Source organism: Pezoporus occidentalis, unplaced genomic scaffold, assembly GCF_034315485.1.
Source record: "Pezoporus occidentalis ecotype Australia unplaced genomic scaffold, CSIRO_AGI_Poc_V1 ctg191, whole genome shotgun sequence".
NCBI lineage: Eukaryota > Metazoa > Chordata > Aves > Psittaciformes > Psittacidae > Pezoporus > Pezoporus occidentalis.
The window spans coordinates 1,027,308-1,049,154 of NW_026913760.1; the positions used below are offsets into that span (position 1 = coordinate 1,027,308).

A 21,847-nucleotide genomic window follows, 5' to 3' on the forward strand; every position below is an offset into this window, starting at 1 on the left:
GTAACCTAGCAAGAGGCTTGTTTATGACTTCCCGTTGACAGGAGCTGCGCTCCTGGAAGATGTGTATCAGTAACAACCAAGTTACTGGGCTTCCAGCCTCTGTTGTACAGGCCAGTGTTACGCAGGCCAGACTAGAGAATCTGATGGTCCATTTTGGCCTTAAAAGCCTGTGCACAAAGGCACAACTCAAGCAGTGATACCAGATGCTTCCCTTGCAATAAGCCTGCCAAGCACTACATCCACATAGGAAATTAAAAGTCATTCAAGACCAAACTTGGTATCAAAAAATGCCTCTTCTGTTGCTGCTTTGTTTCAGCTACTTCCTTAGCATCTGTTTGTGTTTGTTGTAATGGTTTTGGCTCAAGATGAACCTGAACTGCAAAATTTGGATCCAGATCTGAACTCTTCCAAAAGTTTGGGGGTGTTTGGTTCCGGGTCTTTGGCATAGCCCCGCTATAAAGGGGAGCAGCTGCATAGTTTGGATTCGGTACAGGTTCTTCTCGGACTCTTACAAACACCTTCAGAAAAGATGAGGAGTTTGAGTGCCCAGATCTCTTGTTGTGTTAGGCAGGCGTTGGTGGCTCTGCAGTGTGGTTTAATTTCATGCTTTTTTAACCTCCTTTGCCTCAGGCTTTTTTGCTTCTAATCTTTTTTCACTCTTTTACCATCAAATGTCTCGTTCTTCCTTTGGTTGTTTCAGAATAGGGTCGTGGAGATACCAAGTGAGCTCCGCACCATCCTGGGGAATGCCTACGCACCTAAACAGGAGTCTTCCACCAGTTCTGAACTAGAAGCTGTACTAGAAGCACATTTAGCATGGCATGAAGGCCAAGCTAATAAGCTCTCCTGAGAGAAAGAATGTATTAGCTTGGGCTCAGTGCTTGATCTAGCGTGGCTATGAGGGCTTGGGTTCTGATTTGGCTGGTATCCAGCTGGCTCATCAGTGTGGGCAGAAAGACCTTGTCTTTGCTTTCCCAATGCTGTTCAGAACTACCCTCAGTGAAGTGAAGGATGTGGAGGGCTACTCTGCCCACCAGTAAATCAGTGCCACTTCAGGGTGCAGTTGGCAGGTGATTTCACAGGAATAATCTGTGAATGAGAATCCACACAGGTTTTTACTTCTGTAAAGCCTTCAGTTCCACTCTGGAGGAACAACACTGTTAAGCTGTTGTGTTTAGGGATGCTATTACCAATTTATTTTTGCTATCTGTCACGGTTCACAGGTGGAAAAGCTGAAGATGAAGTAGATATTCACTGATGCAAACCAGCCAACTTCTTCCGTTAGCTTTATCCGTCTAAAAAGTGGGAGGGAAGGAGGAGCTCCTTCACTGTATGGAAGTATCTGACAACCATGGGGTGCTGAGGGAGAGAAGAGAGACAGACGCATCCATTACAGAACCTAGGACGGAATCTTGTTTCCTGTCTCCGGAGCAGAAATCAGTAACACCCAGGCTGCCCAAGCATCCTGCGGGGGGATTTCAGTAGTTGGAAGTGTTTGTACAGCCCTTATCTTTGGGGCTTTTAGTTCACAAGTAGAGGACAAACTACGAGAAGCAATAGAATGCCCATGGTTGTTGATGAACCAGGAAGTACTGTTCTTCAGACGTGACAAGAGCACAGGGAATTGTTGAGAAGTCTCTGATATTTGAGGAAAACAGGGAGGGTATTTCCCTCCCTCTCCTGGTTTCCAGTAGTTTTTCATCCTTAACTATAGCGCCCAGATGTGCAATGCTTTATTGTGAAGCCTGTGATGAACCTGCCGCCTAATTATAAAGATAAACCTGTTCCTGAACAGATCTTAAAGTAATTTCTTTTCCCTCTTTTCCTCTGTACTTTTCTCCACTAGCCCAGGCACACAGGAGGAGGTGCCTTTGTGTCCTGTGTAAATCTTTTCACTGTCCCGTTTAAACTTGGTTGGTTCTGAGAAGAAGCAGAGGAACATTTATGTAAGGAGGATGGGAGGTGAGAAAAGTCACCATTTACTCTGCTTCTTTCTAGCTACTACAGAGCAAACGAGGTGCAGCAGTTCACACACTCCCGACCAGTCAGGAAAGGAGAAAAAGATCCAGACAACGAGTTTGCTGTGAGTCTTTGGCTTTCAATGCCAGTGTCTGAGCTATGAGCAGGCAGTTCTATACCTGTATTTTGTTGATGGCATTTTGAGCAGCGCTGTCACTTTTCCCTGTGCACCTGGGCAATGGAGTTTTGGTATTAAAAATGCAGGAGAAACAAAGGGCTGTACTTCACATGGCAATCTTCACCTAAAGCCAGTGTGATCATGTCAAGGGGTTCCACGGCTGAAGCTGTAACATTCAAACTCCTTGATCTGGAATCCGTAACTGTTGTGCTGTGAGTGACGTAGCCATCCATGGGGAGGCCAGCCACTAACCGTGATGGATCAGTTCAACTTCAGGCCAATTTCTAAGGTTTGAAGTGGAGAGTGAGCCTTGGATGTAGTGTTATCACCTTTGTCCTTGCTGCCTACGAGGTGTACTGTTGCTCATGTGCAGTGTTTGGGCATGTTGCATATAACTCTCACTAAATATGCCCTAGTAGCAGTCCTGCTAGTAATGGTCCACACGGAGGGTAACATCCTACTGCTGCTAATGTTGATACCATTGCAATAGAGTTGGTATTTCATGCAAAACCCCCTGGATTCCACCCCAGAATTCCTGTGTAAGTCCTGCCAGCTCGTTCTGGAAGCCTGGCTCTGTGCTCTGCTGCAGAAGAGAATTAAATTGCAAGACCAATGTTTTCGTTACATCTTGGAATTTTATTTCCTTCTCTAACTAGAACATGTGGATAGAAAGGACAACCTACACAACAGCGTATTCATTTCCAGGCATCCTCAAGTGGTTTGAAGTCAAACAGATTACAACGGTGAGTTCTGCACATGGCTTGGGTCTAATCCCTTCTAATCTTTCATGAAGCAAAGAGTCTTGCAAAAGTGAGAAGTAGTCCTTCTACTGTTAGGCTGCCATTCATATACGAGGGGTTACTTAACTTCATATTCAGAAGAAGGTTTATTCTGTTTCTTCTTTCCATCAGGAAGAGATCAGCCCCTTGGAGAACGCCATAGAAACGATGGAGCTCACTAATGAGAAAATCAGCAACATTGTGCAGCAGCATGTCTGGGACCGGAGTCTTCCTGTACATCCCCTCTCTATGCTCCTGAATGGGATTGTGGACCCAGCAGTGATGGGAGGATATACCAACTATGAAAAGGTCTTTTTTCACTTTGTCTTTAGCTCAGTCTGTTGACCTCTGCAGTGTTGAAGACCTGGGTTGAAGCCTTTAGTGACATGGCTTAGTGGTGGGGTAAAGGTTGGACTTGATGATCTTAAAGGTCTTTTCCAACCTAGTTGCTTCTATGATTCTATGGGAGATTTCAAGTTCAGTTTTCAGCTACTACTCAGTGCATTCTGTAGCTGGATCTGTGTGTTCAGAGCTCAAAGAAGAGGAGAAAAGAACAAAGATGAGAGATTTCCCCTAGACTCCAAGGTGGGAAACATCCACATCTGTAGTGCTTAGTTTTAGTGCTGGGCATTGCCACAGAAATGAATGATCCAGCTCTTTTGGGCCTCCTTTATGGCAGTGCTAATAACATGATCCTACCTCATGGGGGCATTGAGGTGCTTGGTCAGCCCAATGCACACCGCGAGTAACAAAGGAAAGCAAAAGAGCTCGTGTTTCTCCATAGAACTAATACAGAGTGGTGAGGCAAATGAGGATTTCTCTTTCCAGCACATAATCTGCCTTTAGTGTATTGCAGCAAAGAGCAGGTATTTCAGGAAAAAAGCAGTATTTCCTATCCAGGTTTATTCTGTGATTCAGTTGACTTCAGTTGAACAATGTATGTTCCTCCCTTTCCGTGATGTTTAACTTAAGGTGTTTACTCCCAGTATCTGATGATGGTATTCCCAGCACAAAATACATTGCTTATTTCCACAAACTGAGTGGATGGTGTTAAAACACATTTAATTCTACTCAGATGTGTTCCAGTCACATGAAATGAAGTGCAAAAGTTAAATGAGAGAGGGTCTGATTTATCTGGGGTCTAACTCTGCTGATTCCAGAGGAGTTGCATATGCCTTGCCAGGGCTGAATTTGGCCCTAAACCCTCCCATTTTATGAATTAAGGTTGACATAAAGTTTAGAATTACGAAAGTGGGAAAGCAGTTAAAGCGAGGAAACACAAAGTATCCGAACCACATCTGGAAATACTCATTCCTGCTTCATATTTTCCTATTTCAGCTGAAGATCAGTGCAGAACATTTGGCTTTTGTGGGCGGCTGAAATCTTCAGTTTTAATTGTTTCATTGTAGCCAAAAGCCAAAGCCTGTGTTTCTAACGTGTGCTTTCTTCTTGCAGTAATTAAACACTTTCAAGAGTAACCCTCTGGGACCTACCCAGCAGTCCTTCCAGAGGCTGACCTCCTCTTGACATCAGCCTCGTGCAGAATCGTTCCTCTAGGCCTATAAACGCTGGTACATACAGTCCGGTTAATGGAACGCAGAGGCTGAAGTAGATCAGAGACGTGTTTTCAAACCAGATGAAAAATTATGAGGAGTTTTATCTAGGAAAAAGAAAAACGCAATTCTTCTGACCAGGAATTGTGATAGGTTTGCAATACACTCAGTGTGACTTGGCACCATTCTAAGGCTTCAATCCAGGAAAAGCGTACTTGTGTTTGTCCAGCTTCAAACCGAGAGCAGATTCTGTTGATTAAAGGTTAAACACATAGGAAGCACGGACTAAAGGTGCTTTGTTGAATCAAACCATGAGTCAAAAGTGTCAACGCAGCCTGTATTTCTGCTGTGCCTTTGTGACAAGCTTCATGGGATAACATTGGACTTAAGAGCTTCAATCACAGAGCTTAAGGAAGCTGCAGGCAGGATGTGCCCTGTTCACCTTTCTGCTGCTGAGGTGGTTGGTGTGTACTGCAGGTCACTGAGTGCTAAAAATAAAAGAGCCTTTTGAAAGTGAGAACGCCAGAGATGGGATCTGCTGCTTGCACTTGTGCAAGAAGTGATGTGACATGGGTTATTCACATCAATGCTGCTTTATGAGGAGGTGGAACTGGAGAAATGGAGTGTCTGTCTCATTTTCTCTCTCTGCTTTCAGGCCTTTTTCACAGAGAAGTATCTTCAAGAACATCCTGAAGATCAAGATAAAATTGAGCTGCTCAAGCAACTCATTGCTCTACAGGTATTGTAGTGGGAAAGAAGGGGGAGCACTGTATGTGCAGAGGCTTTTCCAGCATCATTGTTTTGGAGAGAGGGTGGAGATAAACACTGTAAGAGCAATCTGGAAGCTGCTGTGTTCTGAAATTGTGGCCTAGAGTGTTCCATGTGCCTTGCGTTGCTCTAAAATACTGTTCTGAAATAGTTGGCAATGTGGCATAGATTTTTCCCTCATGAATGCAACACGATAGCTTTTACCTTTTCAGGAAATCATCAGACCTGGTGTTCTGTCAGTCTGAGCACTGAACCTTGTCTCTCGTGGCCTGCATAGCAATGAAAGACTGCCCTGTTTTCTTGCAATGCAGATTGCAACCCTACATATTCCCACACAACAGGGCCCAGTTAAAGCCACCTCACAGTCACACAGCTTCAGGGGCTGTGGAGTGATAGCCCAGCATTTAACATGCTCTGTTTTCTAAAGCAGAATATGGAATCTGAGTGGGGAAGAGAGAGCCATAAGTGTAGGTGGGGAAAGTGTTCACATTTCTTGAACACATGGAGCTCGAACAGTCAAGATACGAGCCAGTGGCTGAGCTTCCTTACTGTGCGGCTGCTTTTTTTGCCTCTACAAACTCAAACCACATTGATTTATGTCCTTTAAGTGTGTCTGAGATGTGGAACATGCATAGAAAATTCCTTCCTGGAACAGGAGAGCTGATTTGTCCTTTTGTAGCTTCTTTTTATTCCTCTTTTCAGATGCCATTGTTGGCAGAAGGGATTAGGATCCATGGTGAGAAGCTGACAGAGCAGCTGAAGCCTCTGCATGACAGACTGACAGCCTGCTTCAAGGAGCTGAAGAAGAAGGTGGAAAAGCAGTATGGTGTGATCACTTTGGTAAGCATAGCTGGGTGTTTAGTGTCCTGCCTTAAAGAAACCCAAGTCTCCCTTTCCCACTTGCGAGTTAGTGTTACATGACTTACCCTAGGTGTGTTTGTCTGCAGCCTCCCTCCCTCACCGAAAGGAAGCAGAGCAGGTCAGGCTCTGTGGTGTTGCCCTATATCATGTCCTCCACGCTGAGACGGCTCTCTGTCACATCCGTGGCCTCTTCTGTGGTCTCTTCATCTTCCACGTCATCTGATAGCACTTCTTCCAGACCGGGTTCAGATGGGTGAGTAATCCTCAGCTTTTACCTGGGATTTACTTGGGTGGGGATATGCCTTCGCCAGAATTAATTACCCTTAAAAAGAAGGTGTATTCTATACACAGTAGGAATTCTTACACATCAGACTTTAAATGGAAACTAATGTTGATATTCCCATTTGCAGGTAGGGGGTTTGAAGCTCAGCTAGGGATAGTTCTGGGAATTGACTGTTTCTGAAGTCCCAGTTACCTGTATGATACTGAAGAGGGATGGAGGCAGTGTTTCAGATGCACACTACATTTCTTCCCCAGGAATGCTGGGAAAACAGAGCTGTAAGATACTGCAAGGTGATTTAGTTTGATGGGGTCTGCACAGAGGTACACAGTCGTATGGTACTTGTTCCTCCTACCTATTTGTAGTTGCCACACATGGAAAGATTTCCTGATGTCACTTCTCTGTGCATTTAGTTTGCATCTGTGACAGGCAGGGGGCCTGGGTGACCTGCTCAAGGTCCCACAGCTGACTCAGTGGCAGGGTTCAGCAGAAAATGCAGGTCTGGCAAATAGCTGGAGTAACTTAGGAGCACAAATCGCACTGAAAATGCCTTGGTCAGAGCTGAGTTTTTTGCAGTAATCTGGTATTCAAACTAAGAGATCACAGCTCTTAGCAGACAGCACTTTACATGTCTGATGGACTCATGTTTCATGTGTTTTCACTCTCGGTGTGGGCCACAGATCTATTCTGGAACCTCTCTTGGAGAGAAGAATATCAACGGCTTCCAGAGCTGAGGAGCTGCCCATGAAAGATGACGGTGATAACCGGATTAGCAAACTGAAGCGGAAGGAGTGGAGTATTAGCAAGTCTCAGGTTATTGTAGAGAAAGAGCCAGAACCGGAACTGACTTCCAAAATGGTAAAAAAGCCTTTTAAACCTATCAATAGTAAAATCCCTAGCAGGAGCCTTTAGTGTTTCCATCAGCCATGTTTGTCATTGGGAACTTCACTAAATAGTGGGAGGGGTTCAAATACCAAAAGCTTTGGTCATCTGAGTCATTCTGGCTTTCTTTTTTATGTGGGAAACTTGTGTCACGGACCCAGCTGCAGTTTGGCTTTAGGTACACACTGGAAGCATGAGGCACTGATGTTTCATCTAGGTGCTCAGTGCCCTCGATTCTTGTAGGAGTGGAGGACTCTGTGATGCGCTCAGCCCCATGTTCTGTTTTTGTTGGAGCAAGCAGACGGTGCGAGCCCACTCAGAGAATCCAGCTGTCAAACCAGATGTTCAGCTGCTGTCAGTCAGCAGCACTGCACTCATCAGACATAGTGCACGGTGAAGATGGGTTTGGTAGATTGGGGAGTTGAATAAAGAAGGTCTGGTACTTAGGTCACCAGCTTGGGACTTGGATAAACTGGTTCTTCCAGCGTGTACTCTGCTGCAGACCTCCTGCGGGAGGGCAGGAGTGTTTACTCCTTGAGCAGATCATTTGCAAGAGGAGTAAAAGAGAATCTCTGTCCGCACAGGAGTGTTGTAATGGGGAATGTGGTGGAGGCTGTTTGGCATTAAGGTTGACAGTGGGATTTAGAACGAACACCTAATACAAACGGATAAGTTTCAGCCCAGAAGGAGAGTTGCTTGACCTTGGAGTATTACCCTGATTGATGCAAAGACTGTGTTACCCTGTCAGAGAGCATGGGAGAATTGGGCATCTGAGTAGTTAACCTGGTGATTCAGTGATACTGATTTGACTTAACACAGGCTGCATAAACAATGAGAAACACAAGTTCTTGTATTTCCCCTTTTCTCCCAAGACCTCAGCTGAATCTGGCAGGAGCAGGTTATGCTGCTTATATATTCAGGAATTCTCATCAAATCTGAGTGGTGCTGCCAGCACTTGGAGCCGGCAGAATATTTATAAGAAGGGGGAAGGTGGTTCTAGAATCATGTCATTTGGTATTGACAGGCTTTCAACCCCAGAGGAAAGGCTGCGGTTGTTAACGTTAGGGGTTCATGAGACCTGGCCTTCTGCCTCTGCAAGAGCTGCCCTTGAATTCAGTGGGTTTAAGGCACAAACTGTGATATCAGCTGCTGCTATCACTTGATGAAGTAAAACTGGAGGGAAAAGATCTGGGAGAATGGCCATGGTGTCGACCAGTTCACTGGGACACCGAGGCCGTATTCAGGTGACCTCGTTATTTGAACAAAGAGCACAGAGGACGTGTGTGACACTGGAAGGAACAATATCTCCCAGGTCCCATACGCGAGGGGTTTGCTCTGTGAAGCCTGAAATAGTCTTGTTTCACAGCCCTGAGGAGCTGGATGATACCAGTGGTCCTGATTTCATCCATGTTTTCTTCTTGGAAAGACTTAACCCCCTTCCAAATCTGTTCACAGAACTGCAGGTCAAATGCAGCAGTTCTTTAGCCTGACGTCTTCCCTTCTCGGTTAATACACTAAGGTCATTGAAAGCAGTTTACTATTGCTACGAAATTAGTAAGGTCCCACAGAGAACTGGATGTGTCATAGGAGCACAGTGAATGCCTCCTGGCATGGCTCAGCTCGTGCAGTGCTTTCACTCTTACCGTTTCACCTGACTGCACCTCTGTCTCTATGCATGGCTTTTCTGGAGCACGTTGATGCCTCTGTGACAGGTGTGGTTATCCCATGTGTGTGCAGCAACCTTGCTGACTTCTAAGGGGGTTGTTTACTCTCTGTTTCAACCAGGGCATGTCAGGAAAAGCACAAAGGCCAAAGAGTCTTCAATTAGGAGACAACAGACTGACTTTGCTTCAGGGTTCCTCGCTCCAGCAATCAACACCTCGAAGCCCACCACCCATCACTCCCAAAACCCCAAGAACCCAAAGTAAGTTCCGTTATTTCAGGGCAATAGTAGGAATTGCTGTGTATTTGCTGAGGTAACCTCACTGGGGAGGGAGGGAGGAACTGCTCTGAAGTACTTCACAGAAAGTGACTCTGGGCTGCTAATATGTGCAGACGTTTTTGTCAGATAACGGGGTTTGGCAGTGCTATCAAAGGCACTACAATCGTACTTGTGACTTCCATATCACTTGTTGCAATCAGTATATCAGATGAACTCCAGAGAACAGTTTTTCCAATTTCTTTCTTGTTTCCTCCTGTATTGACTTGAGGGAAGGTATATTATCCCCAAAGAGAGCATCACATGCAGTCAATGTAGATGAGGGAAGGTATATTAAACCCCAAGGAGAACATCACATGCAGATGCTTATAAATGCATCAGGTCAGGAGGTTACAGCACATACTAGAGAAGTATCTCCTGTGGGTTCACTGGGTGGAACTGCATCAATCCAGCATGGTGTTTCTCATCAGCTCTGTGGCTGGATTGTCTCAGCAAGCCCCGAAGGCTTTGGTAATTCGGGGACAGTAACTCCCATCACGTGGCAGAAAGCTTCAGGAGAAGCTGCTCTGCAGCTTGGAGGCTCAGCTGATAAATGTGATACCTGAAAGAGATGGAGTTTATCATTAGCAAAATGAGCATTTCCCCTTCCTTGCATATCCAGCAAGCTTTGCAGTTTGTTCTGAAGCAACAGATCAACATGGCTAAGGTAAAATTGTGTCACCACTGACAGCTTCCTTGCTTGCTCTTGCCTTTCTCACTCTACTGCTCTGTTTCAAGTTCATACATAGGGCCTGACTGTCCTTCCTCCTAGAAGGATGTTATTCAGAATCCAGTGTAGAATATAAACTGAACTAGCCTAAAACTGTTGTGAGAGGATTAAAAGCAAAGAATACATGTCAGACTGGGATGGAGTGGGGAGACAACCAGAAACACAAACAACTGCAGGAGTATTGTGTGAAGAAAGAGCTGTGAAAGGAATTTGAAACCTCACTCTTGTACTTAGCAAGCGGTTTTAACTGCCTTCAGTAGCAGGAATTCTTCTGAAGTTTGGTCCTTATCTGCTCCATCAGTTGGAGTTAAAATCAAAGTGAATTCTCAGGTTGAGGCCCAGGCTGAAAGGAAACCCCACTGAACATTGCAGATGTGATAATGGATTCAGTTTTCTCTCAGGCATGCATTTTTCACAGAAGCTTAGATTCACTGGATGAAGATAGAACTCTTCTGGGCATTTGGAACTTAAGGGAGATCCAGCTGTGCCTCTACTCTGACATACCCATTCGGGTTTAGCTGCTGAAGTAGAGAACTGTACACGGACTAAAAGAGAGATTCATTTAATATCTTGTGCTTAAAATTCTGCATGGTCAATCCCATTTCTCATTCCTTTTCCACCTACTTGAATGTCTTTTCTCATTACTGTTGTTGCTTCTAGGTTTTCCCTCCTTGCAAGCTGATGGACTGGCAAGTGCTGGCTTACAGAGCACCCCACCTCCCCCTCCGCCCAAGAGCAAGCCCTATGAGAACAGCAACCCCAGGAATTCTGTGGAGGTAAGGAAATGAGAGCTGACATTTCTTTGGAAAACAGCTTTGGAGACAGAGACACCAGCGGAATTTTCCGAGCTGCTTCTAGGGTGGTGCTACTTGAAACTTGTCTCCTCGGGTTACTGGCTCACTCCCTGAAACCACAAAAGGATAAGAGGGTTTTTTGCTTCAGGAGGAGGCTGTCAAATGCAATCCCTTGTTTTTTGGATTCCAAGTGGGAGTTGTGTTGTCCTGGGATAGGCAAACTGTGTGTGGGGGTGGGAAGATCTGTTGGAAACAAACAGGCACAATGATTGAAACGTCTCAAAACCAGGATCAGCATAACCCATCACTGTAATCCGGCCCTGGAAGAGAAGGGAAAAGAGTTCACACAGGTTCAGAAACGATAAATGTCTGCTGTTGAGTTCTCAGCTCAGAATAATCTGATTTGTCAATGTATTAGTCACTGAAACCAGTCTGTATTATATCACCGTCTCAGTCACAGCCCTTTTCTCCAGTTTGTGAAGTTGATTTACTTCTAAGAACATCAAATTGCCACTTTTTTTATGCTCTTAACTAATGTTTCTCTTATACTAGGGGGTTGCAAACAGCTTGCAGATACTTCATGCTCAAATACTCTGGTCACTGTGTCAGAATCGTTTCATCTGCTCCTGAACCAGTGCTCCTAATAGGAGACTAATTGCTTACCAGTGCACAGCAAAAGAAAGCATCCTTTTGTAACTGTGCAAGGGCTGGATGTCCTCCCCAGTCCAATTTGCCAAGAGGATTTATGGAGTACTTTAGTGAGATGAACTGGAATTTGACCAAAAAGAATGTAAAGAATGATTGCTCTGACAGCACAGGAAGACAGCAGACCTGCTGATCGCTTAATTCTGTTAGAGAGAGATACAACACTGGCATAAAGCCTTGAAGCATGGGATAAATAGGAGGGCTTTCTACTTTGCCCTTCATTTGGTCAGGATTGACTGAGAAGAGGCAGTATAGCTGCTGTAGGTGGTGTGAATGGTGGCACTGTGACGGCTCCAGGGATGCTGTGGAAGTCACTGGTTCAAGAGAATTAATAAAAGAGCCCCCTTCCCTTGAGGCTTGTAAGAAAACTAATTACTGACATGTTCTGGCTTGCAACATTGACCTTGGCTTGCAGCCCAATGAAAAGGATTCAGAGGCACTAAAGGGAGATTGTAAAAGTATTTTCTGAAGGGTTTTCTTGAAAGAACCCACGAGAGCAAAGCACAGGGAGCATCCTGCAAGCCCTTGTGCTGGGCAGGAGGCTGTGGCTTACTTAGTAGACCTTCACTTGCTGCCATTTAATGCAGTTCCTTGTACCTTTCTGATTTGGAAGCATTTTGCATCCTTCTGACCCCTACTTGGTGCAACTCATCCAGCCAGCAAGATAAACATAGGTGAATTTTGAAACCATAAGGGAAGTGATTTGAGTGCCTTTCTACTGCTAAACAGGAGTGGGACAGAGGGACAGATGGCTTTGATTTGAAGTCAGGTCAGAAGCAGCTAAAGTCTGTCTGCAGCTCAAGTGTATTCTAGCAACGAAAACGTACCTTCTCCTGTTAGCTACTGGGCCTCTGTCCTTGTTTGCCCTTTTGGTTAACTGCATGTAGTACTGAGAGGCTCAATTCAAAGATTTGGTCCTGGAAGAAGCATCAGGCCGTACAGGACCTTTGGGTTTTCCTGTTTGATGAAGCCGAATGCCTTAACTTGCTGGCAGTGGTTCATTTTAAGGTGTGTTTTTGTTCTGTCTTCTCAGGTTGCTCCACCACTCCCCAGCAGACGTGAAGCCAAACCTCCCCCTCCACCCCCCAAAACCAGGAAATCCAGCGTTGTCTCTTCAGAGCAAGCCTTGTAGTGAGGATCAGCACTCGCTGGCGCAGCAGCAAGCACCCAGAGTGAAATGCCTGCTTTCTTTTTACTGACAGTGCTGGGGCTCTCTGCCCTGAACCCACCACTGATCTCGCCCACCATTCCATTCACTCCCTTTGGGAAATACCAAAAGGAACTGGTACTGTGACTGTATGCCCTAATCGCTGGTTTCCTTTCCAGTCCTGACACACTAATCACATCGCAGGAGAGGTCACCCTGCCCTGCTGGAATTCTCCTCTTAGTCTTGTCTGTCGCGCGTCCCTGATGCAATGTCAGCAGCTCACTCCTAGTGTAGATGTGTCACAGTAGTGATTTGCACCAGTGTTTGGAACAAGGTAAGCCACACCAGTGTGTGCCCTGCAGTGTTTTCACATAAGTTCATTACACTTTACAGCTGCACTTCCCTCCTCCTGTCCCTGTGGCATAGCCCAACCCTGATCCGCATGAAGTGAAACAGATCACAGCCAGCCCTGAGTTGTGAAATGTCAGCTCCTGGGATGTCAGGTGCTGGTGTGTGATGTGCAGTCTCTGAAGGGTCTTGATTGCAGGCAGAGACCTGAGCATTGTTAGCAGAATAAGGTCTTTTTTTTCTGCTAGTCATCGTATGTATTGAAGATGAAGTGCAGACATTCTGCCTTCACCTTAAATACATACATCTACCATCTCTGTTCTGAGTACTGGCAGTTGCTCATTCCCAATGGAGAGTTTAGGTTCACCAGTACTTTGTCATAATCTCCCTGTTGATTCTGGTTTTAACACTACAGAGCAGTTGATACTCCACCCTGAGCTGTGTTACCTCCCTGGTTTGTGCTTGCATCTGGGACTTGGTAGAATGTTTCATCTTGTGCTTTTTAATAGGGTGCAAAAGGGTTCCTCACACCAGTGAATATGTGAGAAGAATGGAAGCTGCACTGAGACCAGCACTGTACTGGTACCAGCACCTGAGAGGATGGAGTGCACAGCTCTAACTGTACATCCTGACCTCAGAACCAAAGTCTGAAAGTTACTGTAACCTTCACTTTGGCTGGGTAAATTCACAAAACCATAGCTAATTCTCATTCTGTTTTTTTCCCTGCACCCATTTGTGGCAGTTCTTGCACTTTGTTTTCCAGCCTCCCTTGATCTGGGTTTTTAACAGCCACTGGACTTTTAACGAAGCTGTTTAGATCTGGGATGCATTTGGAAGACTTAACTGTTCACCACTTAGTTTCCTGTTGCTTCCTCTAGCTCTTTGCAGCTTTTAGTTCCTTGGAGGATGAGTTAATGTGTTTAATTTCTTTTTTACTTATTTGTTTCCTGTTCTGTCTGAATATCAGCATCAGTCTTTGTATAGAGAAGAAAAGGCACCAGACGGGCCTTAGACACAGCATTGCTCTGGGCCTGAGCACACACTGGACTCTGGCTGGTACAAACCAGGACATCCCCATTTGTGATCAATACTCCTCATTTCGCACCTTTCAGGGCTACTTGCTCTGTGCTGCAGCCCTGAGGTGGGAAGCCAGAAGACAATTCAGTTTCAAACTCTCTTGCAGTGCAGTTCTTCTCTGTTCAGGGAGAAGCAAAACCAAAGCAACCCCGGGGTGGTTTTTGTTCAGACTGAAGTAGCCCTTTCTTTTGTTCTTACACATTCCTTTGGCTTCAGTGTGGTTCCTGTTAAAGAAACCTGCAGAAGCTGCATTTGCTTTGGTGCCTGCATGGCCCTGTGGAACAGGTTGCTCTCATGGAAGGATCCTATCGGATTCACATCACAGAACAGGTTGGAGCCATTTGGAAGTTGCAGTCGCATCACGCACCTCTGCAGCGCTGTTGTTGTTTAGCACACATACAACTGCCTTCTGCATTGTTGCCTTCTCAGGGGACATCTTGGAGACCTTCCTGGACAACTTGACCATGGTTCCCCCCCTTTCTCTGGTGCATTGTAGGACTTGTCAGCTCCACATTATGGTCTTGGACGTAGGTGCTGCTTGACTTGAAAACCACAGGGTTTTCTTGTCTTTCATTTTTTGCCCACTTCCTCCTCTTGTAACCACTGTGTTCCTTCTGCTGCACACATGAACTGAAGGTTCAGGTCCTCTGAAACTCTTCACTTGAACAAGAACTTCTTGTCTTTCGCTTGAGGCAGAACATCAGGATGTGGTCTGAATTGTAGCAAAGTGGGTATTAACTCCACCTCTTGTTAATTCAGTGCCTTCCCCCATTCTGCATCTGCCTGTTACCTCAGCCTTGGGTGCACTTCTCTTTCAGAGCAGATTGGCTTTTAACTCCTGTGGGAAGCCAGCAGAAACAAAGGACTCTGTGTAGGAATCTCAGCTAAGGGTTTGTCTGTTGTGGGGAAACAAACTGTCACCTGTGGGGATTCTGGTTCCAAGTGACTTTTGAGTCTTATTTCCCTACTTTTCTGATGTGCTTTAATCACTTTAACTCATACTTTGGGTTCTTTCTCTGGAGGAGGGAACTAGTCCATGCAAAAAAACCCCACTGGAGGAAGTCTGAGCTTGGGAGGAGCTGTTCAGCCGATCTTCAGTGACCCTTTCCTAATGCTCTTTGGTTCTCGCTGTTTCGGGTGTTCCTTTGCAGTTTTGTAGATGAGGTTTATGAACGGCCTTTCATTTGTGTTTTGGTCTTTGGCTTTTACTGTAGAGGCACTCCTTAAGAAGCAGGGAAGGTGTTACCTTCCTGTGTGCTCTGCTTGCAGCCCACTGCCTCACCTGGCAGGTTCCTTAAGCTCAGTCTTGGTGTGCTGTCCATGCAGGTCAGGCGTTTCTCCTTGCTACCTTTGTTGTCTGGCCAGTTGGAGACTGTTGTAGCTGAGGCATCACCTTAACTGGAAGGAAAGGAGCAGCTGATGCCTAAAGAGCACAGAGCAAGAGTTTCCTTCCTGGGATATTTTGGGCATTTCACTGGCAGATCTGCCAGAAAGGGGTTTAAGGTTGGGGGATTTTTCCTTCCTTAGCGTTGTTTTTGTTCTCCAGTCTGAAGTGCTGTAAACTCTCCCTGTTTCCCCTTCTTATATTTGGGAAACCAAGTCACAAATAGGTGTTCCTTTTTGACAGGTGTGTTATTCACATTGCGTGTGTGAGGAGTTCTGTTCTTAGCTGATATAAGTCAGCATAGGCTGCTTAGAGCTATGAGAAGGACTTTCTGTACTGATGCTTTGGGGCTTTGTGCCAGTTTCAGGAATGAGCATTGTCTTCCAAGTGTCAGATTCCTAAAGGCAGTTGGGCATTTATGTCTGTTAATAGGGATGGGGCCTGGCTCATTTTCATTAAGTGAAATAAGTGCCCGCACTTAGGAGAAATCCCACCAGACCACTGGTGGTTTAAGTGTTCCACTCTTTACTATGGTACTTCCCTGACTTAAATGCTGAGATTTAACTTTCAGAGTCAATTTAAGGTCTCACTACTTCGTTTTCAGAATCAGAATCATCTTTCCACGTTCATTAGGTGCTTTTGGAAGTGTCACCTACTGCCTTTTAAACTGGAGGGCTAGAAATGGGAGTAGAACATTAACGTTGTCACCTCTGCACCCCAGAAGTGAAAGCAAACAGCAGTGTTTCTAGCCAGTTCATGGCTTTTGAATGAAACAAACCTCCAAGTTAAATACCGAGTCTGCAGAGAAGACAAAACTCTAATCCCATTTCATAGCTGTGCTCTTCAAAGCGAGTGTTACATGTCAAGTCTTAGAGGATTTTGGTTTGCTTTGGAGAAATATGCTCAACACTTGTTTTCTGGAGCTTTTAATTAAAACTTGTCATGCTGTGATAAATTCCTTTAAAAATGATGCAGGCTCTAATCCACATCAGGGAGGAGGGAAATGGACAGCTTTCCATTGCAGTGGATTATTGGATTAGGAAAGGACACCGATTCCAGTGAGAGCAGCTCTGTGATCTGCAGTGGCAGAAAACACCATCCTGTCTATGCAGTGGGTTTGGAGAACCTGCATCTAACGACCTTCACACTGTGCAGCCCAGTGTGTGCTCCACACATGAACAGTGAGTTAGACTTGGAGTGATGATGGCTCAGATTTTCTCTCCTTATTTATTTTTATAAGTGTAAATGGAAGTAGTAAGTTTAAGATGTCTGTAATTTAACTGTAAGCTTTTTTATGGTGAAAGCATTCCTGACCCAGTACTGCTGCCTTCTTTTAATTCTTGTAATTAAAAACCTTCTCTATTTGATATTTACTGTCGCAGACCAAATTATCTAGGGGATCAGGGTGAGCTTTTCCTAGGACTACATGGGAAAGAAAAAGAAAAGGAATAATGTAATTTCATTCAAAGGCACAGGAGGTTCACCTGACTCTGCTCCTGTTAATATGAAAGCACCTTTAGGACTTTGTGGCACTACAAAGAGTACACAAAGGAGGATAGAGGAGCTTAATAAAGGTGAAAAGCATCTGTTGATGCTGTATTGGTCTGACTGTCCTGATTTAAGGCTGTCAACCCCTGGACGTGCCTGACTGTGTACTTCAAACCTGGTTTTCACATGCGTGGTCTGCAGTTGTCTGTTCTCTTCAGCAGAGGTGTAAATCCTCAGCAGCTCTGAAATTCAGCCCCAACATGCATGGTATTAATTAATGTAGTTTTTCATTGTTGGCGTTACAAAGGTTTAATGACATGATAAACTCTGGGACTCATTCATCTTGAATTCAGGAGGATATGGATGTTGTGTAACAGTATTTTGTGAGTGGTTTGAGATGCTGGGTGTGATGGTTCAGTTACAAAACGCACCTCTGCAGACTGCAAAGACCTTTCTCTTCTTCCTCTTTCTTTTAGTTCCCTGCAATTGAATCAGCAAAAAGTACAGCTTTTAAACTGGCTCTGGAGAAAGAGCAGGAGCTAAGCTTTGGAAAGGGAGTCTGCGTCTCTCTGGGTAAATGACATCTGATTCACTAAGTCTGTAAAGCAAGGTGTATAAATTCTTGTGGTTTTTAAAATGTATTAACTGTTGTAAAGTTTGTAAATACCTTTTTAAAATAAATGTAGTTTTTATGAGTGAACCAGTAAAAAAAGAGCATACAAAGGTCTTTCATGCAAGGAGTACAGAAGCGCGAGTGGAATTACATCCCAGCTGTAAGTTTAGCCTTGGTTTTTATTGTTGCATTACTGTTTTATCCAGAGACCAGTGAGATCAGACACAGCCCTTGGCCAGGCATTGTCTGCATATGAGAAACAAAAGCTGTCATGTCCAAGTTCTCATTGCAGGACACAGAGCAGACCCTCTGCTGCTGAGTCCCCACCACTGGACTGGAACGTGTTCTCTTTTACATGCAAGCTGATAATCAACACAACAATTATCTCCTACTATTTACATGCAACTGCAGAGGATTTATTCACATACAGCAATCTGAGCAAAGTCCATTTGAAGAGAATTTAGGGGTTTGGGAAGAGAATTCTGATAGCTTTGACATGTTATTCTGGGTCTGTTCCCTTTGGCTTCACGGGTTAAGGCTTCTTTCGTCTGGCTTCTTCCATCAGACTTTCCTGTAGACACACACATCATATACTTCTTTTAAAGAGAAGAAATGACTTCGATAATGGCATTTTAAGGCTTGGTCAGATGCTCAAATGCTAATGGTCTACATGGGAGGAGGATTAGAATGACATAAACCTGACTCGACATGTTCCCTCTGCCACCTGCCCCGGGATCTGCTCACCCAGTATAATGTAACTGACACTTATAATGGCAGTATTCATACCAAAGTGCGTGACCAACTTTACATCTGTTGGTGGGCCCAGCACCGCAGCAGTTCTTGGAGTGAAACCCAGCAGCTGTTCAGCAGCACACATTGACAGCAGCTCAGGGCAAGCAGCATGAACTTGAACAAAGCAACGCCTCTGTGAGCTTGAGCAGTTGGCCAAGAGAGCAGAGGCAAGAAGGCAAAAGCATCACAGGGTCATTACAGAGTGGCACAGTTGCCCTGTAACCATTGTCTGTGTAGCTTGGTGCTGTTTGAATGGAAACCGTGTTCCTGTGTCACATCCTGCTGGATCTGGTCTCCTATCTGTTTGTTTCTGTATGTTCTTGCCTCAGAGTCAAAAGCCTGAGGTGTTTTGGATGGATGCCCTGGCTGGACATGTTCTGGTTTGCCCTGATGTGCCTTAGCTAGGTGTATTCTTGTTTGTGCTCACTACCAGCTTCTCCAGGAAATGATGAAGATAATTGGAAGTGTTTTTCCACAGGGTGGACCGTTTCCAGACACCTCCCCTTTCATTGCACAAGATTCCTGTAGCAACTCCAGGAATGGGTTACATCGGAAAAGCTGCATCTGGAAAAAGCTTGACTTTGTTTTCAGTGTCATTAAGCAGCTAGAAATAAGAAGGCCGCATAGTTCAGGCTGTGCTACAGGAATAAGACATGCAAACTAAGGGTTTGATGCTGAGGTTTAGGAGCTTTTGTACTGATGTGCAAGATTAGCAGCAGTTTCTGAGCAAGCCGAAGAACTAAGTTGGAAGAAGAATCCTAGAATGGTTTGGGTTGGAAGGGACCTTAAAGCTCATCCAGTTCCAACCCCTGCCACAGACAGGGGCACCTTCCACTAGAGCAGCTTGCTCCAAGCCCTGTCCAACCTATATGTTCCATTTTATGTTCAGGACAAATAGGATTAAAGATGACCTAAAAAATATTTAATTTTCAGGTAGTTTAAGTAGTTCCTGCATGCAAACCCAGTGGCAGCCTGGCTGTGCCCTGCCTGCAGCACTGGTACTCAATTCATGAGCCAGGTTCCTCAGTGAAAGCTGCCCTGGTACTCAATTCATGAGCCAGGTTCCTCAGTGAAAGCTGCAGTGCATACTTGAAACTTCAGCTCTTGGCTTCACAAGTGAAGTACAGGTTGAGAGTTTCAACTTCTAGGACAGCTCGGAGACACTTCCCAGGAAGTGGTGACCATCTGGCCCCATCAAGGTGTTGCTGTATTAATTAAAGAGCACATTTTGGCTTGAGAGTATTCTTTCTGTGGCAGTCGGTTTGGATGCGAAGTCTCTGCTGTCATGGCATTAGAGCATCTAATGGAAAATCCATTTCCCAGCCTAGGGACCTTGGGAGCAGCAGCTTCCATATGGCTTGATCCTTCAGCTGGCAAAGAGTGCCTTTTGAAGTTAAGCATCTGTGAATGCTGCATAGATTTATATTAAGGTGGAATGTGTGTGACTTGGTTTTGATTTAGTGGGTAACGACATTGCTACACCGGAGCATAAGGATAACGTAGCCCTGTCCTAGGGCTGAGCTACTTGAGGCTGATGCAGACACTGGGGCAGAGCCAGCATTGCCACATGTGAACTGAACTTAATGCCTCTTCCTCCATCAGCCTTTTTTCTCTCCCCTCCATGTACATTCCCAGCCTGCATCCATCCCCTGATTTTCCCATAGGGATGAAGTTACATCCATTACTCACCACGGCTTCCTTCAGAGCGCTGAGCCTGGAGCGCTGGTACGAGCCTGGGCATTCTGTCCTCTGCACTTCCCCCATTTCTGCCGTGTCACTTGCAATCTGGAGTGGGAAGTGACACAGCCTTGGGAAAGGGGTTTATTTCTGCTAAAGCAATGCTGCCCTGGTACAGATGAAGAGGAAACTGTTCCACTGCACAACTTCCATTCAGCTCCTCCCCAGGTGCCGCAGCCAGCTTCAAATCAGGATGCTGGGACTACCATTACAAGGGACTACATAGGAAGTACTAGAAAGGATGGGAAAGTCATGGGGGGACAGAACCTTCCACATCAGCTTTGTCATCCAGCTGCTTACCCTCTAATTCATTGCCATATGACAGCCACCCCCTGCCGCATCTCTGGATGAATGTTGTCTAAAACAGCCCATCAGAGGCTGAAATGTAGGAGAGAGGATGAAATCAGGTTTAACCTGGAATTCAGACTCCATCATCTCTCCTTTGGAGCAGCCTGCCCAGGCCTCTCCATCTTCCTGTAAGGCTGGCAAATGTCATCTTACCCCAACAGTTACTTTCCAGTTACTGCTTTAAAAAGGTGTGTGTGTGTGTATACATATGTATAGATGGATAGATATATAGACATAATGATACATAGATATATAGACATGATATATAGACATAATGATACATAGACATATATACAGTGAAGCTATGTCACCTCTTCTTTGCTTGCATCTTTTCCAGACAAGGGATCTTAGCTAAAGCCACAGGGTGTTGTACAATCTAGAACCCACCTCCTGAAATGATCCCATCGTGTTTTCCACGCTCCGCTTTCCTCCTGGTTGCAGGCCATAAGACCAGTGTTGAGCAGAGCAGATTTCCAGAGTCAGGACAAACAGGAGGATGCTGACAGAGATCTTCCTGGACTTCTCCATCCTGTGAGAGAACACAACATCTTCCTGCTCATAACAACATCACAGCTCCGTTTTGATCTTACAGAATTAGGAGATGCTGCCATTCTGGATCTCTGTACCCCAGTGTGGCATCGTGCTGATGTGGGAGCTGGCTTTTTGAGCCTCTCCAAATGTGGATTAGCTCCTTATAAAGAGATTTAATAGCTGAAAAATCTGGATGAGGATCTACAGTAGGATTTTTGATCCCCCTTTCAGAGCTTCCAGAATGCCTGGACCTCAAAGGTTCCATGGAAGTCCCTGTGGAGGTTGGACAGATGCGTTAAGTTTAGCCAGTTTCTGTTCTATTATCCCTGCTCCTTAAGAAGTGCTGTTTGCAGTCCCTTCTAACCAAGTTTCTTCTAATACTAGCATCTGCAAGCACTGAACAGGTAAGAAAGAACATGGCATGCTGTTCGGTCACGTTACCTGCTTGCTGAGAGAGGTTGCAGAGGAGCTGCACCTCTCCTCCGTTTGAAAGCGCCTTGTGAGTGTTCTTGTCCTCTCAGGTTTTATACACAACCATCCCAAGGCCAAACCCTTCACAGCAGGTGCCTTTACCTAATTCTATCTCCCAGGCTGCAATTTTGTTCTTAAAAGTGCTGTAATGCAGCAGGAGTAAAGCACATAATTGGAACACCCCTGTGCAGCTATTAAATTCAGCTGGTTTCTCAAAGAGCAATAAAAGTAACAGCCTTTCTTTAAGAAGCTATAAAGCTGCCATTCAAATCCAGCTGATTGCTGCTGCCCCATGGAAAATGCACCATCTTTTCTTGCAGTGAGTTCTGATTTGTAAGTAAAAGTTTTTGGGTGAAGTTGGAAGCTGTTGAGGAGGTCTGGAAATGGGTGAGGAATTCAGCTTAGTCCCTCCCTGTGTATCAGGCATGAAGGAAACAGTTCTTC

General features: G+C 45.2%; 2 protein-coding genes across 2 annotated transcripts in view; one reads left to right on the plus strand and one right to left on the minus strand.

The window, feature by feature from the left end:
- The window catches only part of DOCK5 (dedicator of cytokinesis 5), a 68,833-nt gene extending 56,105 nt beyond the window's left edge, over positions 1-12,728 (plus strand). Inside the window, exons 42-52 of the mRNA XM_062617017.1 lie at positions 1,722-1,803; positions 1,999-2,083; positions 2,794-2,880; positions 3,049-3,225; positions 5,125-5,208; positions 5,940-6,077; positions 6,185-6,351; positions 7,059-7,236; positions 9,046-9,184; positions 10,629-10,744; positions 12,501-12,728. Coding sequence (XP_062473001.1) covers positions 1,722-1,803; positions 1,999-2,083; positions 2,794-2,880; positions 3,049-3,225; positions 5,125-5,208; positions 5,940-6,077; positions 6,185-6,351; positions 7,059-7,236; positions 9,046-9,184; positions 10,629-10,744; positions 12,501-12,599 — 1,352 coding nt within the window. The 3' untranslated portion in view covers positions 12,600-12,728. The remainder of the gene's footprint in view (positions 1-1,721; positions 1,804-1,998; positions 2,084-2,793; positions 2,881-3,048; positions 3,226-5,124; positions 5,209-5,939; positions 6,078-6,184; positions 6,352-7,058; positions 7,237-9,045; positions 9,185-10,628; positions 10,745-12,500) is intronic.
- Positions 12,729-17,937: 5,209 nt separating this feature from the next.
- Positions 17,938-20,936, minus strand: GNRH1 (gonadotropin releasing hormone 1). The gene is made up of 3 exons (XM_062617019.1): positions 20,789-20,936; positions 20,006-20,101; positions 17,938-18,095 (listed from the first exon to the last, which is right to left on the minus strand). The coding sequence occupies exons 1-3, from the start codon at positions 20,927-20,929 to the stop codon at positions 18,057-18,059; spliced, it is 276 nt and encodes a 91-aa protein (XP_062473003.1). The 5' UTR covers positions 20,930-20,936; the 3' UTR covers positions 17,938-18,056.
- Between the last annotated feature and the right edge of the window lie 911 nt (positions 20,937-21,847).

Coding starts and splice junctions, on each gene's coding strand:
- GNRH1 (XM_062617019.1), bottom strand. CDS start 20,929: ATGGAGAAGTCCAGGAAGATCTCTGTCAGCATCCTCCTGTTTGTCCTG. Junction 20,102..20,788: donor CGATGGGATCATTTCAGGAG/GTGGGTTCTAGA, acceptor TTCCCACTCCAG/ATTGCAAGTGACACGGCAGA. Junction 18,096..20,005: donor GCGCTCTGAAGGAAGCCGTG/GTGAGTAATGGA, acceptor GTGTGTCTACAG/GAAAGTCTGATGGAAGAAGC.